We start from the raw sequence: 23,786 nt of genomic DNA on the forward strand, positions 1-23,786 counted from the left end.
CATAGGTACTTTTATAAAGGTTCCTCAGGAGATTCTGATGCACTAAATTAAGGACTGAGAATCTCTGCGGTGGGCAGCAAGTGCCCTAGGATGGGGGACTTGGAACACCTCCAAATTCTATACTGACTCCTTCCACACTCAGAAATAATTGTTCCATAGAATAGAATTGGTATGGGGCATATTTAACAGTTTAGTTCAATAATACCTAGCAATTTCTGCACATTTATATGTGCCAAGGATTGTACTAAGTCCTCAGAGTAACACTAAAAGGTAGATACTCTGCTTATCCTCGTCCTGATTATACAAGGAGGGCAGGTGACTTGCCCATGGTCACACAAATGTCTGTCTTGCTAAGCTAATACTGCCTCATTCTGCCTCATTCTACGGGGAATGTAGGAGAAGGGACTCAGAGACCAGGTGGTCCCAAGGGAGAGCTGCGGGCCAAGAACAGGACAGAGTAAAACCTTTTTCTCCTTGATTGTGTTGATTGCGTGCCCTTTTCTCAGTACCACATGTAGTATATGAAGTTTCTTCAAATTTTACAGGGGAAACTAAGTGAAAGCTGGAGAAGCAACATGAAGAACTCTCATCAAGCCAACTGAACAACAGTTTTTGTTCTGTGTATCAAATCACCAGTGTCTAACCCCCTTTAAATCAAACCTGTACTCAGTCTTTTGTACCCAGGTAAGAGTTGTTGATTAAAGTATTTGCTGTTGGGGGCTCATATTTTCTTGCCAAGCTGGAAAGTTTGTATGTTTGTTTTGAGCTTGAAATAAAAAATAACAGTAGTTGGGTGGCAGATGCTTTTTCATCTGGAAAGCACTTAGAATTCTGAGGAAACCGTCAAGATGCCTTTTCAGGTGTTCCTCATTTTTGGCAGTGGATGTGTTCTTGAAAAGTTCTTTTCTCCCCGCTTTGTCCATCTTTCCTCCTTCCCTCTCTCCCTCTCCCACCTCCACTTCCCTTCCCTTTCAATTCCTCTTACATTTTCCGTGAGTTCCAGGAAGCTGCTATTTAGAGGAATAACCTGATAAATCCTCCAGGAAAAGACTCACTCTGATTTACCATTTTTTTGTAAATCTTTTTTTGTGGTTGTTTGTTTACTTTTTAGCATTAGGCTTGATTTACATGAAGTCCACTGAAAAACTACGTAGGAAGAGGGAGCATTACTTCTGAATAATTCAGATCTTGCTTTAAAGATTTACTTTCTGTGACACAATTTTAAGAGGAGGTTAATTTCTTTGGACTGTAGTTTAAACTACTCCTGTCATCTACCCCTTTTTGTCCATCAATTCTTAGTGAATTTATATGAGGAATAAAACCTTCAAATATTTCTCTGCTAAGTTCTTGGCAGATATGACTGCCAAAACCAGATTTAAAATTAGTTAGAAGGATGCTTTAAGAAATGCTTACCCAGTTTGAGGAGCAAGAAGAAGACAGAGATGGGGTGAAGTGGACATTTGGCTCCATGGGTATAGACCCAGGGAAGAAGGGGCCTGAAAATGGAAACCTTTGTCTTGGCATCATAGTATAACCTAAGCATTTTCCTCTACTGTGCCCTAAAACCCCTTAAGTTTTTACAAGATTCAATGTGAGTCAAGTTTTCTTTTCTCATTGTGACCATGGGAATTAAGTTTTTTTAGATAAATTAGGAAAAGGAAATTAAAAATTAAAGGAGGAAAAAAGTCCAAAAGAATAATAAAACAAAGTGCATTTATCCCCTTCTCAGAATTTTAGCCAAATAAAGATATTTAGCCTAGCAAGCATTCCACATTTGGAAAACATGCTTAAATTACACCTGCTTATATGTTCTCAGGGTGTGTGAAACTGTAGTTGTCAATTTGTTATTTTGATGTCTAAGTAGTCATCAATAATAAAGGTACTGCGTTACACTAAGACTGTGGTACAATTCTCAGAAAAGGGCTACTTAGAAAGATTATAAACAGCTGAAGGAAATTAGTTCTAATGAATTGGTGTCCCATGCCAGTTTATGTTCAAATACACACTATGACACTCACTGTTCAGTTTTTTTAAATGTTTTGAGCATAATTCCTTAATTCAATTTAGGGATAAGATCTTAAGTGCTCATTCTTATTTAGTCTTTTTTTTCTTTCACGAATCAATCTTCCTTTTGCTCACTTTCTCATCTGCTAACTCTGTTGCTTATATTATTCCTTTTTTACCTTTTTATTTCTTAGTGAGTTATTTCAGTTTTGAGGAAACCTATTGAGCCAGGATTGCAACAGGATTTTGCGTTTGGAGTATATAATAACATGATTTTGCGATTATTGGGGTTTGGATTCCTTTGGGAAGATCTGTGTTACTAAATGTAATAAAAAGTCCCACCTGTCTTGCTTCAGTTTATTATTCCTTTTCATAGTTGCAGATCTAGCAAAGCTTGGATTGTATTTTACGAGCATGATTCACAGGGTCTGCGTTTACAGAGGCTCCAGGGAAAATCTTGGGGGAGTCTGGGCCCTCCAAATAAAAGCCACCGTACAATAAGGCCATTTCCCTACGGCCACCTGACTGACGCAAAGTTAGCTGAAGCCTACAGACCTTTAATTATTAATAAAAATTTTAAAATGAGAGTGTACATGATATGTTTAACATACAAGAAGGAGGTGACTTTTAAATGTATAATTGGAGAGGACTGAGAGGTTATGTGTGCAAGTTCAGCCTGGCCTCTGAATGCCTGGCCACTCCTACTAATGGCCATGACTCTACCTGATTAGTTCCATTAAAGGAGCCCTGACCTCTCTGAGGGTAGCTTAAGAAAAGGACTTGCCTTCTCATCCAAGTGTAACCAATGAACCTACTAGCGCCGCCTGACGGAAGTGCTGTTCTCTGAAGGGGGACCCATCCCAGCATTCCTTGGGAAAGTGCAGGTCTTGGCGAGAACCCCTCCCCTATTCTCATGTACTGGAAACGCTGCTGCAGTGAGCAGAGGAACCCAGCAACTCCTTGGGTCTGCTCTCCCAGCTTCTCCACGTGGGGTGGCGAGGCAGCAGTAGTTATGTTGTTCATCAGAAGAAAGCGCCTATGCTTGGCTTTACCCTCGAAACTAGGAAATTCAGCAAATTCAGTGTCATGCCTAGGACAAGCGCTTTTCCCTGGTGCAAGTGGCTGGCTGGCTTATCGGAGCTTCTTCAGCAGTCTGAAACTTCCCCCTCGGGATTCTGTATCTTTAGAGTGATCCTGCAGCACCCCGTAAGTACATATTTTTATATTTATAAAAATTTATTTCTTCCTTTTTCTTATCTTGATTTTAAAAGTACCCTGTAGCTCATAGTGTAATTATCAACTCTCCTCATCATTCACCCATGAGAATCACCTGCTGGGGCTCGTTTGCTCTCTGTGGTGACCACAGCTTTGCCTCTCCAAGACCATGCAGGTCCATAGGACAGACGATACAGCATCAGGCATGACTGGGTTTGCTTTGTGTGTGTGGGAGGATCATCTCAATTCCAGCACTCTGAGATGACAGCCCTGAGGGCCACCACGCCTGCCCCAGAAATGGTGTGGGGATTTGGGGGCTGTTAAGCTGTGGAGACACCATGAAAGATTTTCAAACAAAGAGAAAGGAGGGAGACCTCTGGCAAGGCAGAGCATTTGCTCAGAGGTAAGAGAGCTGAGATGCTCATGAGGGGTTTCGGGCCTTTGGTTTGCGATTGGTTGGGGATGCTTTTGAACCAGCCAAGGTATGTCACTGCATGTCCTCCGTCGCATGGGGTGGGGTGAGGTGGTTTATTCTAGGTTCTTCCACAGAGGAGGCCAGGGCAAGGGCAAGGTTGAGGGGCTTGGGAGAGCTGCAGTCTTTTAAAGACCTTACCGACTAACTTTGGGAGGTCTGGAGTCCCAGGAGGGAGATGCAGTAAAGGTTTTCCTCCTTCCTGTCCACCACCCGCCCTTTGATTCCTGTGTTTAGTGCTTCGGTTTGCCAGTTGCTGTATCAATGCTTCACAAGGGCTTTCTAGTGTAGTCGCTGTTAAGATTGAGGACTCGGGAGTGAGAACACCTGGATTTGAATCCTGGTTTTGCCATTTACTGGCCGAGTGACGTGGGCAATTAACCTTTTTTGTGTCTCAGTGTTTGTGTGAAATGGAGGCAGTAATAGCATCTGCCTCATAGTGTTGTCGTAAGTAGATGAGTTAACACACTTAAAGCACTTTAAATCAGTGTCAGGCACAGAATAAGCACTCAGTAAGTGTTAGCTGCTGTTATTCTCGCTGTAATTATTGACGAAAGCATTTTTCCTTTTTTTTTTTTTTTTTGCTGGAGACGCTGAGGTTCAGAAAAGCCAGTGCGTGTCAGAGCCAATTTCCAAACCTGGTCTGTCTTGTCTCCAAATAGCCTGTTCTTTCTAACACTTTCTGCCACCCTTTGGTTGTCACCTGATTGTCCCTGAAGCTTGTGCATAATTCAACCTATATGGTTTGGGGAAAAAAAAAATCGGAGTCCTTCAGCAGAGTGACAGGGTAACTAAGGTCTCTTGACGGAAGTTGGAACGAGTCTTAACCACTTCTTGTTTAGGCCAGTAGAAGATACTTTCTGCTCTTATTTCCTGTCATTGGAATATTATGTTTGTAAATAGCATTTTTAGGAAGCCATTCCCCTTCCCCCACCCCAAAATAAATATCCCTGTTCCTTTTCCTCCAGGAACTGAGACTCATTTAAATTGGTATCTTCAACAGAGGTAAATACCACACCTATTTTAGTGGGATGACTTTCAGGAACAGACTGTGTGTGATAGGTGTCACTGCTGGAAGTGTCGGATTCATGGTGAGAACTCCTCATCATGGAAGCTCATTTGTCGTTGTATGAGGGAAGGTCAGCGTGGCGAATGATGACAGCCTTTGTTCATTGAGTCATGTGGTTCCAGCCCTAACCATTAGCTGAAGTGATTCTGCAGCCTCGCATCTAATTACTTTGTTTGTACTTAGTAAGCCCTTTCTGTGTGCTCAGTATTTTCCTGTGCCCTGTGGGGTATGGGGCGAGGTATGCTAAGGAGTGTAAGATACAACTCGTGCCCTTCTGGAGTCTCTGGACTTAGTCAGGCAAAGAGATGTTTCAAGTGTGACTATCAAAGGGTGTTGCAAACTCAAACACCTTCGTGACCAGGCACCATTTGTAACTGTTAGAGGCACTGGGGTTTGAAATAATGGTGAGTGATGGGGACTGGGGTGAAGTGGAGAATGTAACCCCACTCCCTCCACTTCCCACAAGGCATGCAAGTTCTTCAAATTCAAATCTAAAACGACAGAGGCTCTCTAGCCACATGAAGCCGGTCTGAAGCTGAATCTTGCTTACGGCCACCAGTTTCATCTCTTATTAAATAACATGAAATAGAGACGTTGATTTACAGTGAAGTTTGTGAAACTCAATTTCGTGGTGTAGTAATCGTCTCATGTTGATTAACTTAATATTAAGTAAGATTTGATTAGGTACTAAGATACTTACTGTTAGTTCTCTAGGTCCCATGAGGTAAGAAATAGTGGGGTCTTGGGGCTGAGGACCAAGAATGTATTTTTAACATGAAGGATTAGGTAGGCCACATGGAGAAGAGGTTTGTGAGAAGCAAGGATATTGGAATCTAATGAAGGATGTGTGTATGGGGAAGAAGGACATTTCTCCCAGGTATGTCTTCTGAAGTGTCTTAAACATTAGGCCTGGTATTTTAGACTTTGTGCTGTGGACAATAAGAAGCCAGAGTTTGGGGATAGGAAAGCAGACCATTAATATGATGGTCTTGTTCAGGGTGGTTTGGGAGTGGATAGGAGCTGGCGGCAGGGAGACTATGACAAAGCCATTGAAGAAATCTGGGAAACTGGGTAACAGAGCCTGGACCTGGTGGGAGGGTCATAGAGAAGAAAGGGGCTCATAAAACATTGGGAGTGGGAAGAAATCCTCAGGCAACTTACTTTAATGGTGCTTTAACAGTGTGGGTGTGGAAGGAGGGGGAGTCTGACTCCTTTAAGGAAGAAACTGGTAAGTCAGCTGGCCTGGGCTGTGTTGCAAAGTGAAGGAGAGCTATTTAATCACCAGGAATGAAGTATTGTTTGAGAGAATAAATCTGCAGATATGAGGACACAATGTCCTTCATTTCCTAGATTCACATTCTTTATGCTATGAGGTGAGATGAACTCAAGATTAAGAGAATAAAATAGGAGGCCAAATAAAACCTTTTGAGGAGGGACTGTGTGTGTGTGTGTGTGTGTGTGTGTGTGTTGTGTGTGTGTGTGTGGTAGGGACAGAATAGGGAAGGCTCAGAATCCCTGGGAGGTGGGGTTGCCCAGGCTCAGAGGCAATGGGGGATGACTTCTCTTAGATTTAGCTGTTTTTGTCTGTTTGTTTTCCCTCTGAATCTTGTTTTCATTGTGAAGTTCTCATTGTTGTAATATGATTTAGTGGGTTATCAAAATACACATTGTTTTTTCAAGAATTAATGGGAAGAGAAAATGTAGGGCTGCACCACTGCCAGTTATTCATGTCTGTACAGAGGCTAAGTCTTGGGCCACCCGCTTCACAGAGAGGCAGCACTGTCACTTGGGCTCACACCTGAAGCCCTCACCCACCAAAGCGGAGGGATTAGAATAAGTGAACGAACCTCCATAGACCTGCCTTGCACCCTCAAACCTCTAGAAATTGCTATGAACCTAGGTTGCAGTGGAAATAATGTTGATTTTGAAGACCCAACACCCTATTTAGGAAAGACAGACTGTAGAATAAATTTACAAGGTTGATTTTGGATAAGTTCAGTTTAAAAGATGCTGGAAGGGCCAGAGGGAAAAATATGTATTAGAAGTTGGAAGTGTGGATCTGAAGTTCGGCTATTGTGAGTAGTGTTGCAGTGAACATGGGAATACAGACATGTCTTCCAGAGAGTGATTTTGTCTCCTTCACATATAAACCCAGGAGTGGGACTGCTGGATCGTATAGTAGTTCTGTTTTCTAATTTCTTGAGGAACCTCCATGCTGTTTTCTGTAATTGCTGTATCAGTTTGCATTCTCACCACCATGTTGCTGCAAATGGCATTATTTCATTCCTTTCTATGGCTGACTAATAATCTATTGTGTGTGTGTGTGTGTGTCTGTCTGTCTGTCTGTGTACCACATCTTTATTGAATCATCTGTCATTGGACGTTTAAGTTGCTTCCATGTCTTAACTATTGTAAATAGTGTTTCTATGAACATTGGAGTGCACGTATCTTTTTGAATTAGGGTTTTCTCTGGGTATACGCCCAGGAGTGGGATTGCTGGATTATATGGTAACTCCAGTTTTAGTTTTTTAAGGAATCTGCATACTGTTTTCCATAGTGGCTGCACCAATTTACATTGCCACCAACAATGTCAGCATGTTACTTTTTCTCCATACCCTCTCCAGCGTTTATTAACTGTAGACTCTTTAATGATGGCCATTTTGACTGATGTGAGGTGATACCTTGCCGTACTTTTGATTTGCATTTCTCTGATAATTAGCAATGTTGAGCATCTTTTCATGTGCCTATTGCCTATCTATATGTCTTCTTTGGATAAATGTCTATTTAGGTCTCCTGCCCAGTTTTTGATTGGGTTGTTGTTGTTATTTTGTTGTTGTTATTGAGTTGTGTGAGCTGTTTGTATATTTTGGAAATTAAGCTGTTGTTTTTCACGTTTGCAAATATTTGTTTCCCAGTTACGGTTTCAGATCTCATGTAAGTGTCTAATCCATTTTGAGTTGATTTTTGTGTATGGTGTAGGATAAGGGTCCAGTTTCATTCTTTTGCTTGTAGGCGTCCAGTTTTCCCAACATCATTTAGTGAGGAGACTATCCTTTCCCCGTTATATGTTTTGGCTTCTTGGTTGAAAATTAATTGACCATATATGCATAGGTTTATTTTGGGGCTGCTTATTCTGTTCCATTGATGCGTGTCTGTTTTAATGCCATATCATACTGTTTTTTAATTACTATAGCTTTGTAATATAGCTTGAAATCAAGAAATGTGATGCCTTCAGCTTTGTTCTTTTTTCCAAGATTACTTTGTCTATTGGAGGTCTCTTGTGGTTCCATAAAAATTTTAGGCTTGCTATTTCTATTTCAATGAAAAATGCCATTGGATTTTTGATAGGGATTCCATTGAAACTGTAGATAGCTTTGGATTGTATGAACATTTTACAATGTTAATTATTCCAATTCATGAACATTTATTTGTTTATATCTTCAATTTCTTTGTATTTATTTGTATCTTCTTCAATTTCTTTCCTCAGTTTTGTACAGTTTTCATTGTGGAGATCTTTTACCTCCTTGGTTAAATTTATTCCTAAGTATTTTAATTCTTTTTTGGTGCTATTGTAAATTACATTGTTTTATCAATTTTTTCTCCCAGTAGTTTGCTGTTAGTGTATAGTAAGAAACACAACTGATTTTTGTGTATTAATTTTGTATTCTGCAACTTTACTGGATTTGTTTATTAGTTCTAACAGTTTAGTGCCTGCAGCGGTTAGGTGTTAGGTCAATATCTTCAAAGAAACTGGACCTTTTTTTTTTTCCCTTAGATTGTCATCTCTGTGAAAGGTGATGGTGCTGTGGCTGGCTTCCTGGAGTGATACAGGCGCAATCTTCTTCTTAGTGCCAGAAAAGCCTGAATCTGCCTTATTGTTTGTACTTCTAATTTTTTTCTCATCTAGTGCAAGTGGCATATTTTTTTAACTTAACTGACCTCTCCTGACTGAGCAAAGAGCCTTGAGTTCATGTGTGCTTAATGTGAAGTTGACACATTCTTGTCCGTCTTAATCTTTCTGATTAAATTAGGAAATGGGGGATTAGTGTGTAAACTCTGGGAATTAAAGCCAACTGCTGTGCTGGGAAGACAAAAGCACCTGTTGGAAAAGCTCATCCAGTGTCCTCTGTTGCAACCAGGATTGCTTTTATTCATAGTATAACTGTGAGTTACACAGTAACACTTCTTTGACACTTGTCTGAACCACCTGGTTTCCTAAAGACTTGGGCACTTCATAATCCTTGTATTCATTTTGGAGAACCTTTTTTTTCCCCCTTCCCCAAAGACCTCAGCTCAGACAAACCTTTCTGCTGGCCTCTCGTTATTCTTGCCAGGCTAAAGTAATGACCTTGGAAACACAACACAAGGACTCCTTAAATGAAAGTTACATTTGAATGCTTGGAGGAAGGTCAAAGTCATCATTAATGTGCATGCCTTCTAAAATCAACATCAAAATTTAAACCTAAAATCTAATCTAAAACCTAAATCTCAAATCTAAAACTTGCATGCCTTCAGCACTTAGTTTAGGCTTGTCTGTGAAATGAAGCACCTGTGCCTTGACGGAGTGGTGCCTTTCCTCCTCCCGTCTAGGGACCACTCAGTTCATTTCAATCAGTCTTGCCTTCACCTTAGACAACATACTTTTCTCGTGGGCCCAGACAAGATAAAGCAGACCCCCTGGCTGGTGCCAGGCGTCCAGACGCCTCATTTCTTCCCCTGGCAGCCAGACCTTTGACTCTGAAATACCAGGTGATATAATCCTGCTTTGCATTCCCGCAGATGTCCTAGAGTGAGGGTACAGAATGTGATATCCTTGTGTCCTTGCTGACAGCTTTCCTGTCTGCACGAGTCACGGAGGAACGGCAGCTCCCAGAGCCTCCAGTCTATCAGAAAAAGGCAGCTTCTCAGAAGGAAGACAGGGGTGGCTGGGAGTGGGGTTGGGATTGGAATCCAAACTCTAACGCTCAGGAGTTTGGTTGATTCCGCCTTTTAGTTGGAGGTTTTCTTTTCTGTCTTTTTGTAAATGGTACTTTTGTGGGGTAAGCTCTTCTCTAGGTAATATCCCAGTCCTGCTCTCAGGAGGCCCCAGCTTTGCAGCTCCAGGCTGCTGAGGCCTTCTAGAAATCAGTGGAACTTCTCTGGATGAGATCATTGCTTTCCTTTCCCCTTTACTCCAACGAGAATCGCAAACATGATACTGGTTTTTATCTTGGCTTTGGGAGTTTACTAATAACTGTTCTGAACTCTGTAATAACTTCAGATTGGCAGATGAAATGGAGATTTGTAGATTTGTACAAGTGTCTCTGAAACTACAAGTGTCTCCTGGAGAGAGAGCCTAGTGGGAGAAGAAATGGGACTGTGTGGTTAGATCTTATTGCTTGCTTAGGAGTTTTGTGGTATTATGTAGCCTAGGCCTTTGAGAAATGTCCCCATTCATCTCCATCCATGGTCAGTAATCTCTTATACTTAGGGGCAGTCGGCTAATTCAATATATATGATCCAATATATTGTTCCCATAGCTAATTTAACAAGGCTGACTTCTGGTTGTTTATATTATATGGTTTTCACTTAAAAAGCCCAAGATGGCAGGGGAAGAAGGCACATTTACTAGCATAGGCAGTATTAAAAAGCCCCTTGTGGGGCCCAGAACAAAGTCTCCTTCCAGCAGGTGGCAACAGTTGCGTGAGATTCACAGCCAAGATGGCACAAGTGAACTTCCTGTCATTCTGTAACCTCAGGACATGTGAAGGGTGCTGCATGAATGTGCATCTGCCCCCTCCCATGCAGCCTGAGTATCGCAAACCCCTCTGTCTCAGACAATAGAAAAAGACTGAGTCTTCTTTTTGCTTAGCCCCCACATGATACCTTACAGGACAAAATATTCTGAATCTTATACCATTTAAAGGAGAATGTCCCATTTTCAAAAAGGGGTTTCCCCTTTATAGAATGGGAGTTATTAAGTCTCACTAGATTGGATGTACTCTGCTGTAATAACCCAGCTAACCTCAAATGGTGAGAACAGTCCTTAATCACTTCAGTGAATACAAATACAGAGTATCAATCCTGTTGCACAGAACCTTCTAGCATTCTGCCAAGGCTCCGCATGACCATTTCCTCTTTCTGTTCTGGGAGGGAAGATTCTGTAACATCTGTAAAACCAGCACTGCTGCTGGCCCACTGCCTGATTATAAGCCATGGTTTCCTCAGGCTGTTCTCGGAATGGGGTGTGTTTAATAAAGGGCCTTGTACACAGTGGGCTCACAAAGATTTGTTGAAAAATAATTAGCTAGAGCTGGTAACACGATTCCTCTGAAAAAGAGTATATTTTGGGCAAAGTCAAAGTCATATGGGGGCCTTCCTCAGATGCATGAACTCTTCCAAACAGATCTAAGGAGTTGTGTTGTTGGGTATTTTAGTCCATGTTGCCAAAAGAGGAAATTATTCTGAGTTAGTATGGCCAGGTAGCGGTAAGCATTTCTATGAGATACTTTACTCTCTCAGCGGGGCCTAGGGAGCTGTCCATGCCCTTGTTTTCTATCACAGACGAGTGAGTCCACCCAGCAGAATACTGTCACAGCTCAGGTTCTAGGCAGAACTGTGCCATCTTTAAAGAGCTCCCTGAATATAGCTCTCTGTATTTTGTAGTCACATTTCAGAGGGCAGGGTTGGTCCTTCAGTGAAAGCAAGTCACCCTCATATTGAGATAAGACTATCTCCCACTTTAGTATTTCGAACCAAATTCTACCTTTCCTTTCATCTCAGTTATAAGTGTGGGCAAACTGTTCACAGGGGTACTGTTATTTCAGCCTTATAATCCCCACTGATTAGCATGAAGAATCTGATTACTGTTCCTCAAGCCCTGCTTTTTCATTCTGGGGTATAAACAGAGCTTTGAAAACAATAATCCGTGTACAATCTGAATCAACTGTCCAGGTCTCCACCTTCTCACACCCATCCAGGTGAGTGCGATAAAAGAGCAGATAAAGGAAGAAAATGGAGGGGAAGAAAGAATGACGGAAATGTTTATTCAGAATGGAACATTGTTCTCGTTTATGAGTTAACAGCACAGTGTATTAAGAGGCTGGTTACAAACTCACTTCAAAATGAGGATGACCTGCAGTTCACGAACAGCTCTGCCAACTCCAGTGCCTCAAATCGGAGCAGCCTGCCAAGGGGGTAGAACCATTCAGCCCACGATAAATCACTGATTCAACAGTATATTTAGAATTACTTCCTATAAACACCACCAGTATTTTCATTTTAAAATTCACATTGAATCACTGGTCAGAATTTTATGTTTACATGACCATTTGGTATCAATTCTCTTGTAGATTTCAGGTGCAAGTTGTCATCAATACTGAGCATTTATTTACTATTCTGTGATCTTTGGCACAGTTTCTGGTTTCTTAAATATAAAAGCACAGGCTTAAATTGGCTAGTCAATGCTGCAGAAATAGGACTATTTTGGATCTTGGTATATATACAAGTTTATGTTAAGCATTATTTACAAGATGTGAGCCAAAGCACAGACTTTAATATGCTATCTTCACAAATGAGCAGGAGAATGACAGGCAATGGATTTTAATGAGCAGGGGCCAAGATTACTAGACTACTAGTTAGTTAGAACAACCCTCCCTGGAGGAAGAGGTAAGTTTCATATAATGGAAGAATTTCCCTGAACCATTGATACCAATGTCTCATGTCATAGGATTTACTCTGCAAGAATCCAGGGTAGGGACAGTGTGACATGTTTAACCCATCAAACCCATACTAAAATACAACTTAGCTGGTAGCTCGCCACTGTTGTTTGGGCCCTGATGGGTACAAAAGGGCAAAGTACTGTCAATTTTCAGTGGGTATAATTGACCTTGGAAGAATGAAGCCTTCCAGTTGGATAAAAACAGTCAGCCTTATGTGAGTGACACCCTTCTATATAATCTTACACAGAGCTGATACGGATTTTCTCCCAGCAGTAGAATCTGAAGGTTAGAAAAGAATGGCTATGCCACCTCAGAGTATCAACAGAATACATCTCTGCCTTGGGGCTAATACACGGATGTGAAACGATCAAACGACATGATTTCTCATCTGGTGCTCCTAACAGGGGAGTTCTGATAAGCCCCAAAGCAGATTTGGACTGAAATGGCAGTTATTATTCAAGTACAAGGAGAGCTCTTTATTTCACATTGACGGTTCAGTTATGATCTCTGTCAAGTTATATGAAAATAATAAATATATACATATATGTATACCTAGCTCTATACTGAACACTGGGCTAATGGTCACCAGTGTCCCAATACAGTACATTGGAAAAAAAAGAACCCTTCTCCCACACCCATCTTAAAACTGTTAGTGCAGAACTGTGCTGGTCTGTTTCTTTCAAAATAGTTTCTTTGAACCTGGCTGGACATGAGTTCAAAATGGTTAATTTGGCACGTTAACTGGGCAAGGTGAGGGGAGTTGTTTATATGCATTATAATCTTTATAAAAATGTGAAGGTCAAAGGAAATCCATGCCAAAAGAAAGCCTGAGTAGAAATTTGTAGTCAGTGACAGAATATTTTTTAAAAACCCAAAACATTGGTCTGTGCATGAGAAAGCAGTTTCTCTTCGATATCTATTACCTAATTCCAACAGTTACAAATTTAAATATTTCCAACCTCTGCCTCTTATAGAATTTAAAAATTCCAGATAATACAGCTTTCCTTTTAATCAATTTCCTCTCCTCTTACCCCACCCCCAAATCCCAGAACCCAGAGAGCAAAAGCTGTGAATCCAATATAGAAAATAATCCGGAAGTCTGTCTATCAAATCAAATGTACAATTGGCCATTAGTGTTTTTCTTTTCCTTATTTAATGTTTGACTTTGCAAAGAGATGGCTCTCCTGGAGCTGTCCTTCACCATTTCCAGTCTTCTGAAGCCAGGAGCCCTAGAACTGTGAGGTCTGAGTGAACGAGATAGTGTCGGACTTGTCAACGGCAAAGCCTCCGTTGATGTAGGACTTCTTGGTGTCTGAATCTTCATTGTCGAGTGTTGCGGATTCCAAGGCAAAGGGGTTCACGATGTTGACTTCAGATGAAACGTCCATCTGCTCCAGCTCCTTCTTAGAGAGCTTCTCCACGATCCCGGTCCCGAACGCATCACCAAGGACGTTCACCATGGTCCTGAACCGGTCCCTGGGGAGGACAGGGTGCGTCAGAGGAAAAGCCCAGATTTCATTTTCCTTTGATGCTGGAGACAGGAAAGGACCCCAAGAATTCAGTTATGAATTAAGCAAAGCACAAAGTGCTGTCCTTGTGGCTGGCTGACCAGAGGCTCGTCATTTCACAGGCCTGGGCAGAGGTGCTTCATAAAGGTACAGAACGAGCACACAGGCTGCTCTGGGTCTGTGCACCCCATAAGTCACAATGACTCTGCTGAATCTAGTACCAATCTCCCCAAATTCATTCGTCTCCTCCCACAGAAATGTGAACAGTCTTCAAAGATACTTTGGGGGAGCTGAGGGAGGGTCAGGATTCATAAGTCCTTTACCCCAACCCCTGTCTTGTGGGCATTTCTGGGCTCTCTCTTGGCTGAGGTGTGAGAATGTGGATGTTGTGTGGGTGGTATACATACCAAGTGGGGGGGGTGTGTGTGTGCATGCATGTGCGTGCACACATCTAAGTGGTCCTGTGTGCTTAGTGTGTCCCTGGTGTGTTCCCTTCTTCCCACACTAGGTCACTCCATGAACCAGCCAGCAGGGATGCCACTGAGCACAGAGTCAGAAAAACCAGGCCAGCCTGGGACCGGCTTTCTCCTTGTGGGACCCTCAGCCGGTCCTAACTCCCAGACAGCCTGGAGGAGGCTGGTGGTGGGAAGAGGTGTAGGTGGAGAAGGCGTACTGAATACTGGAGCATTGTTGTACATGAATATTCTTGTGAAAAACTACAGCTGTAGGACAGAAAAGGCCAACAGAGCTTACACACATCATTCTGGGTGCCCTTCTGTTATTTAGACCCTGGCATGGACCAGCTAGTGTCTTTTTGTCCCATGGATCATATCAGACCTTTGACTTCTCTGAATGTCTTGGATGTGAAGGTCACTGGTTCCAGGAAAAACCAGGGAAAGGAAAGAAGTGCAGATCCACCATAACCACTAGAAAGAAAGACTGAAGCACCTTCCTCAATAGGTAGGGTATCTTGGCAAGACAGGTGCTACACCTCAGTTAGGCCTTGTAGAACCAGCTAGCTGTCCCAAATGCAGGAGCGTCTGCCTTCTGGGATGTGACTGTATCTTCAATCCCACATGGAATGTTTCTGCTTCCCTTTCTACCATCTCAGCTGCTTCCTGCAAACTACATGACACTGAACTCCCCAGTAAGCCTGGCTGTTTCTGAGCTGACTTCCCCTAATGGCCAGGACACAGAGCCAGAACCAGATGTTGGGAGCTCATTGCACAGAGTGGGTATCAAGGATAAAGCCAGAAACCAGGCTTGTTCTAACTTCAGCTCTGAGGGTCACAAAAGGCATGTTCTTGTGCAGATATTCTGGTGTGTGTGTGTGTGTGTGTGTGTATGAATGAATGAATGAATGGTTGGAGGGAGAGAGAGAATGAATGAATGGTTGGAGGGAGAGAGAGAATGAATGAATGGTTGGTTGAGGCCTAAATGGTTCAACTCATTCTAATCGTAACAAACCTCTTACACTGGCTCCGCCCTTACAACAACCCCAAGAACTAGACAGAATCTTCCCATCTCTCAGATAATGCAGCTGGGCCTCAGTGAGGTTAAGTAACTTGCTCAAGGTCAAACAGCCAAATCAGTGGCTCAAACTCAAATCAGTCTTATCCCAAAGCCTTTGCTTGTGCCACGATCTTGGAAAGGTGGGCTGACGATGGTGCTGACCCAGGGCTGGGAGAGGCTATGGTGGCTGATGGGGTTTGGAGTGTCTGGGCCCTGGCCCAGCTGCTTCACCTATTATTTCATGTTTATCTCATGCCACACCCAGCTCTTAATCTTGAGCATTACCAAGTATAATGAGCTAAGAGAGATCACTGGCTTTTCAAAATTGCTGCTCAAGGTTATGGGGAGTTAATTTTTAAGCATGTTATCAGATGGCCTGGTCAGAGGGAAATTAAAGCAGCAACAGATGGCTCGTCAGGCAATCTGAGGAGAGAATGATGACAGACTGCAGATTCTGCATGGCTGGGAAGCCCACCTTCCCAACCAGCAGAGGCCGCGCTTTTATTCCAACTCACAGGAGCCAGTCGACAGCGATGATCAGGGTGACATCCTCAGCAGGCAGGCCCACGGCACTCAGCACAATCACCATGGTCACCAGGCCAGCCTGGGGCACACCAGCTGCTCCGATGCTGGCGGCTGTGGCCGTGACACTAAAGCAAAAACACATCAGCACCAAAGGAGTTAGACACCCATTTCTCCCTTCAAGGTCCCCGGGCCAAAATGGTTAGTCCTGTTGGCTGACTGCAGTGTCCCTTAATTGGCCAGACAGAATCTGTTATCTTCTGAGCATCAGCTCGGCCTCCTTAGCTGTGGGAAACTGAGGGGAGTATGATCTTCTCCAGGGGGAGATACGGCACATCATTCTAAGGCAAGGAAGTGGAGAAGAACTGCATGAGTGGCACGCACACAAAAAAATGAGCTAGAAAGAGATTTAAGAGGAAGGCAAGAGTTTGCCAACCAGGGTGTTAATGGAGGGCTTTATCCACCCATCCATGGATGAACAAATACGAAGGACCTACCCACCTGCTTTCTTCCTCCCTTGTTCGATCTACTCACCCAACCAGTCATTTATTGGGCACCTAATATGTGCCAGGAATTTACACTGCCATGAAGGATGGTAGCGGGATGGTGGTTGGGGTAGCCAGGAAAGGATATTTCAGGTGAAGGAAAAAGGAATGAGGCAACAGCCAAGTAGATTTCATGCACTCCTCTGATATCACAAGACTCTTGACCTCTCTGGGAGCTGCCCTTTAGGGACACTGAGTTGAGAAATAGCTATGACTCCTGTCCAAGGTACAAGTGTTCCTGACTGTTCCTTTTTGCCAGTGGATGCACTTTGTGCAAAAGGAAGAGGGATCTGGAAACCAGGAGAGGCAGCCAAGTGAACTTCATTACCATGTGTTTAAAAAGATCCCTCTTGGGCCGATAGAATGTGGCACTAGGAATTTTTTTCTTTGGAATGTGCAGTTTTCCATCAGGAACACCTTCCTTATTTAAATCTGGTCATTTTGGAGAAAACAGGGGCTCACCATGCCCTGAAAAGTGCCTGAATTTGAATGAGCTTGAGGAGACCCACTATATTTTCTGGACACATGTTTCATCCTTGGGCCAAGGATCACTGGGTTGACCACTCATGATGCAGACGCTGTCAATTTAAACTAGAAGCATCCCTGATTCTATCCACAAATCCATATTTTGTGGGCTTAAAAAGCCTCAGAGTTCTTACCAAACTGATTCTACTGCTCATTCATCTGCCTAGTGATGTCACAGGTGGTATTTGAGGGCACGGTCAAACACAGGTCACACGAAGTTCTTTGGCAAGTGTGGTTTCCTTCGTGGCTGTGACCACCAACTTACAGTAAATTACAGATTTCTGGGGCTGTCCCAATTCCTCTAAAAGTTTCAGGCTTGCATAACCCTTTCAATCTGTTCTCACTTAAGTAGTCTTTGGAAAAACCTAAGTTTATTTCAACGCTGGTTGAAAACACTTAAACTGAATGCATCAGTGGGTTTTGTCAGAAGTAATTTGTGCCCATACTCACTGATTCCCCCCTGGAAGCCCCAACGGTTAACCACATCCCTATGACTTGAGGCTGGGCTTGAAACTCAAAATCCATTTTTCAAAGAAAACTTTGCCCTTTAGCCTCAACCTTGCTGATTAAACTTCAGCCATTTGACTGGCTCAGGTCTGAAACTTGGGGGTGAAAATATAAAAACCTACACATTCTGCTTGACTATATCTTACTTTGACTTTAGAGGGCTTTTGCAGAAGAAAACACAACAATCATTGGTAGAGAGTTCTTTCCTAGCACTGAGATCTAGTTTTAGTTCAGGCCATTTAACTCTGCTCTCCACGCAGGTTGAGGACTGGGTCGTGAAATAGAGCGAGCTCAGGTTTTAGAGGCCGACAGACCTGGCTCTGCTGTTTTACTTACAGTGTATCCTTAGGAAAGTTACCTCTCTGAGCCTCAGTTTCTTGCCTGTACAATGGGGAACATGTCTACTTTGCACGGCTGCTGCTAACATTAAATGAGGTAATATGTGTAAGGCATCTAGGTGTAGTGCCTGGATGCAGTAGATACTTCAACTGGTGCTATTTCTGCCGCTTCAACTGCTGCTGCTGTGGCTGGTATGCCCCCATCACAAAACAACTACTACTATTACTACTGCTGTCACTGTTTTCCTCTAAGCTCTTTCTAGGCCCCAAATCCCATAATTATCTTCCTTTATAAGAAAATTTATCCCACTTGCAATCCATTGTAACCTTTGATAAGTGAATATTATGACAAAACCACAAAAGGGTATGTTGTGGCTGGATGATGCCTGTTTCTCTGACGTCTAGTCCAAAAGGACCCCAGAAGGAGAGAATCTTTGGGTCTAAAAATCTCTTTAACCATCAACCGCATGATGTACAAGTGTAACTTGTAGAATTACAAAAATCACGCTTCTTATTTCATTCTCTCCCAAGAAGACCCAGAGAGGATTCTTTTAAGTCCATAATTACTCTGGGCTCACAGTTGTTATCTGCTCTGGGCCAGTAGTTATCAGCAAGTCTGATTTAAGAATACACAGGGCAGGGAGAGAAGTTTTCATGTGAATTAATAATTTAGTCTCTAGGTCCAAAGTTTATTCCTCTAGCAGTGAGGTTTTTAAAAAAAAAAGGTTTAAAAAGATCTAGTAAATGTATGGCTGAGGCAGAGATAAAGAATTCATCAGAAAGTGGCAGGAGGTGGGGCTTCAAGATGGCAGAATAGAAGGACACAGAGTCCACCTTCTACCACAAGTACATCAAAAGTACATCTACATGTGGAACAATTCTCACAGAATACCTACTGAACTCTAGCTGAAGATCTTAACACAAGTAAACCTACAAGAATCATCTCCAGGTAACCAGATAGGGTACAAAAAAAAAAGAATCAGGATGGGACCTGCACCCTGGGGAGGGAGCAGTGAAAGAGGGAAAGTGCCCTCACCCTGGGAAGCCCCTTTGCCAGCAGAGAGATCAGCTGGGACAGAAAGGGGAGCTTCAGAGGCTTGGGGAGAGCACAGCAGCCTCTTTGTGGCAGAAGAGTGAGAAACCAGCAAGACGATCTGCAGTCCCCGGTCTGAGACGTGAGCCTGCTGGGGACTGGCTGCTGAAGCTCAGGCTTCAGAGGACAGACCCAGGGAGAGGACTGGGGTTGGCTGTGCAGAGATAGCCTGAAGGGGCTGGAGTGTGGTATGGGCTGAAACTGGGAGTGTGTGCAAAGCAGTCCAGGTCCGCCATAAAAAGCTCCAATGATATTGCGTGAAGGGAGAGGCAGGACCCTGCCATAGCAGCATCCTTCTTGGCTTGCTCTAGAAGGATACAATCCCTGGTGGGTTGCCCCCAAGTGGAGGTGGGGCTAAAATTTGAGCCCTGTCCCAGGTGGCTTGGGCGGATTTACACCAATGGTGCCTTTGTAAACTCACTGCATGCAGGACATCCAAGGAGAATACTTGGTGTTAGCAGTGGGCATGTTCATGCAGAGGCAGGGCTGGGGTTTGCACTGACCCTGTAGCTCACAGCAGACCCAGGTGTGCGACTACGTGCAACTACAGCCAGTGGGTCATGGTGCCTTTGTGAGCACAGTTCCTGAGGATACTGCCTGCATTCCCACAGCTGAGGTGAGGCCAAGGGCAGCACCAACAACGGTGTATTTTGTGAGCCTGCATGACAGGTGACAGGCAACAACACAGAGGGCACTTCCCGGTAGACACCTCTGTGGAGGAATATTCAGTGGCTCCTCTCGCAGTGGAAGCAATCCTAATAGAACAATTAGACTTATTTCCAGTACATTATATCAAAAAAAACAAAACAAAACAAAAAACAGAATATACATTCTTTTCAGGTGCACATGAACATTCTCTAGGATAGATCACATACTCAGAAACAAAACAAGTCTCAACACATTTAAAAGGATAGAAATTATTTTAAGCATCTTTTCTGATCACAATTGCATGAAACTAGAAATCAACCACAGAAAGAGAAATGAAAAAAAGAATGACTGCATGGAGACCAAATAACATGCTGCCAAAAAAAAATCAATGGGTCAATGATGAAATTAAAGAGGAAATTTAAAATACCTTGAGACAAATGACAATGAAAACTCAGCCACAAAAAATCTATGGGATGCAGCAAAAACAATCCTAAGAGGGAAGTTCATAGTGATACAGCCCTTCCTCAAAAAACAAAAATCTCAAACAACCTAACCTACCACGTAGAAGAACCAGAAAAAGAAGAACAAACAAAACCTAAAGTCAGTAGAAGCATAGAGGGAAAGAAATAATAAAGATCAGGGAGGAAATAACTAAAGATTAAAAAATAATAGGAAAAAAATCAATAAAACAAAGAGCTGGTTTTCTGAAAGGGTAAATAAAATCAACAAACTTCTGGCCAGACTCACCAAGAAGAAAATAGGACCTAAATAGACAAAATAAGAAATGAAAGAGAAGCAATGAAAACTGATACCACAGAAATAAGAAGACCATAAGAGAATACTATGAACAATTAAATGCCAACAAACTGGACAACCTAGAAGAAGTGGACAAGTTTCTAAAAACATACAGTCCACCAAAACTGAATCAAGAAGAAATAATTTGAACAGACTGATCACCAGAAGTGAAATAGAATCTGTAATAATAAAAAAAAAAAAAACCCTGCAAATAGAAGTCCAAGACCAAATGGTTTAACTGGGGAATTCTACCAAACATACAAAGAAGAACTTACACTGGTCCTTCTCAAACTCTTCCAAAAGACTGAAGAGGAGTGAATACCCCCAAACTCATTCAATAAAGCCACCATCACCCTGACACCAAAACCAGACAAAGACACTACCAAAAAAAGAAAATTACTGGCCAATATCTTTGATGAATATAAATGCAAAAATTCTCAACAAAATATTAGGAAACCAAATCCAACAACTCATAAAAAAGATCATTCCCTATGGTCAAGTTGAATTCATTCCAGGATCACAATGATGGTTCAACATATGCAAATCAATCAATGCAACATATAGCACATCAACAAAAGAAAGGACAAAAATCACATGATCATCTATATAGATGCAGAAAAAGCATTTGATAAAATTCAATTTATAATGAATTCATTCATTATAAAAACTCTTAACCAAAATGTGTATAGAAGGAACATAATATAAGCTATTTATGACAAACTCACAGCCAACATAATACTCAATGGTGACAAGTTGGAAGCCTTCCCACTAAAATCTGAAACAAGACAAGGATGACTGCTCTCACCACTTTTATTCAACATAGTATTGGAAGTTCTAACCATAGAGCAATCAGACAAGAAAAAGAAAGGAGACACAAATTGGAAGGGAAGATGTAAAATTGTCACTATATGCAGGTGACATGAAACTTACATAGAAAACTCTAAAGACTTCACACAGAAACTACTAGGGCTGATAAATGAATTCAGCAATGTTACAAGCAGGTTTCAAGATGAACACACAGAAATCTGTCGCATTTCTTTACACTAACAATGAAATATCAGAAAAGGAAAGTAAAGAAACAATCCTTTTTAAAATCACATCAAAAAAATACTTAGGAATAAACCTGACCAAGGAGGTGTAAGACTTATACACTGAGACTACAAAACACTGATAAAGGAAATAAAAGATGATTTTTAAAATGGAAAGATATCTCATGCTCTTGGATTAGAAGAATTAATGTCAAAATGGCCATACTACCCAAAGCAATCTACAGATTTAATGTGATCTTATCAAATTACCCAGAAGCCTAAACAGATATTTCTCCAATGAAGACACACAGATGGCCAAGAGGCGCATGAAAAGATGTTCAATATTGTTAATTATCAGAGAAAGGCAAATCAAAACTACAATGAGGTATCACCAAAATGGCCATCATTAAAAATTCTACAAATAATAAATGCTGGAGAGGGTGTGGAGAAAAAGAAACCCTCTTACATTGTTGGTGGGAATGTAATCTGGTGCAGCCACTTTGAAAAACAGTATGGAGATTGCTTAAAAAACTAAAAATAGACTTACCCTACAATTCAGTCATTGCATTCCTGGGTGTATATCCAGAGAAAACTCTAATTTGAAAAGATACATGCACCACAATGTTCACAGCACTATTTACAATAGTCAAGACATGGAAGCAACCTAAATGTCCACTGACAGATGACTGGATATTTATACACACACACACACACACACACACACACACACACACACACACACACACACACACAGGAATATTACTCAGCCATCAAAAAGAATGAAATAATTCCATTTGCAGCAACATGGATGTACTTAGAGATCATCATACTGAGTGAAGTAAGTCAGATGGAGAAAGACTAATACCACATGCTATCACTTACATGTGGAGTCTAAAAAAGTGACACAAATGAACTTATTTACAAAACAAACTGACTCAGAGACATAGAAAACAAACATGGTTACGAAAGGGGAAAGGAGAGGGAGGGATAAATAAGGAGTTTTTGATTAGCAAATACGAACTACTATATATAACAAAGAAACAACCTAAATGTCCATTGACAGATGACTGGATAAAATAGTTATGGTATATTTCTACAATGGAATACTACTCAGCCATAAAAAAGAATAAAATAATGCCATTTGCAGCAACATGGGTGCACCTGGAGATGGTCATTTAAATGAAGTAAGCCAGAAAGAGAAAGAAAATTACCATATGATATCACTCATGTGTAGAATCTTAAAAAAAAAAAAAAGACATAAATGAAATTATTCACAAAACAGACTCAGACACAGAAAACAAACTCATGGTTACTGGGCAGAAAGGGGGTAGGAAGGGATAAAATGGGAGTACAAGCACAAGATTTGCAGGTACTAACTACTATATATAAAATAGATTAACAACAAGTTCATACTGTATAGCACAGGCAACTATATTCAGTATCGTGTAGTAAACTATAATGAAAAAGGATATGAAAAGGAATATGTATACATATGTATGACTGAAATATACTGTACACCAGAAATTGACCCAACATTGTAAATGAATTATACTTCAATTAAAAAAATTAAATTAAAACAAACTGCTATATATAAAATAGATAAACAACAAGGTCCTACTGTATAGCACAGGGAATTATATTCAATATCCTGTAATAACCTAAAAAGAATATGAAAAAGAATATATGTATATATATAAAATTGAATCACTGAAACTAACATAGCATTGTAAATCAACTATACTTAAAAAAAGAAAGAAGAAAAAAGTAGCAAATACCCAAAAGAAGTGACATCTCATACAACTGCTCCTTGGAAATCAGTTCAGTACAGACCAGGTTCCACAGGCCAGGGTGAGGGCGGTGGGAAGAAACACTCAGAGACATAAAAGGAACAGCCGAGGGAACCACAGTGGTTGTGGCACTTTCTCAAGCATGATTCAGGGTTTCAATTTTAACGTACTTGCTGCTATTCAAACTACAGAACTTTACTCATGCTCTTTGGGCTCAGGCTCCCAAGCTGCAAGTACTTTTTACAGATCACACAGCACTGGTGTAGTTTCCCACCTGACGCACCAAACAGTCTAGTTTGCACTTGTCTTCAGTTAATTTCAAGCAAACTGCAATGAATGCTTTATGATTTAGGGTTGGGAAGATTTTTAAATGTGCTGTACTCAAACTACTGTTAGAACTTACTTTATGCCTGGGATTGATTTATGCCTTTGTCAAGTGCTTAGGATGCAAGAGTGAGTTAACCCTGAAAGGTTCAGATTCAGCTGTGTGTAGGCCAAGGAACCCCGTTTAGTCTTAA

At 41.7% G+C, this 23,786-nt stretch overlaps 2 protein-coding genes across 14 annotated transcripts in view; one reads left to right on the forward strand and one right to left on the reverse strand.

Annotated features, from left to right (window-relative positions):
- The window catches only part of SPATA6L (spermatogenesis associated 6 like), a 52,651-nt gene extending 50,292 nt beyond the window's left edge, over positions 1-2,359 (forward strand). For all 12 annotated transcript variants that reach the window (XR_004319179.1, XR_004319178.1, XM_032477737.1 and 9 more), the window contains one exon: positions 546-2,359. The gene's annotated coding sequence lies outside the window, so the exon portion shown is untranslated. The remainder of the gene's footprint in view (positions 1-545) is intronic.
- A 9,397-nt stretch (positions 2,360-11,756) lies between these two features.
- Positions 11,757-23,786, reverse strand: part of SLC1A1 (solute carrier family 1 member 1) — a 60,444-nt gene continuing 48,414 nt past the window's right edge. For both annotated transcript variants that reach the window (XM_014560448.2, XM_032477753.1), the window contains exons 11-12: positions 15,996-16,130; positions 11,757-13,936 (exon numbers count right to left, since the gene is read on the reverse strand). In XM_014560448.2, the coding sequence (XP_014415934.1) occupies positions 13,690-13,936; positions 15,996-16,130 (382 nt within the window). In that variant the 3' untranslated portion in view covers positions 11,757-13,689. The remainder of the gene's footprint in view (positions 13,937-15,995; positions 16,131-23,786) is intronic.

This window comes from Camelus ferus, chromosome 4 (assembly GCF_009834535.1).
Source record: "Camelus ferus isolate YT-003-E chromosome 4, BCGSAC_Cfer_1.0, whole genome shotgun sequence".
Lineage (NCBI taxonomy): Eukaryota > Metazoa > Chordata > Mammalia > Artiodactyla > Camelidae > Camelus > Camelus ferus.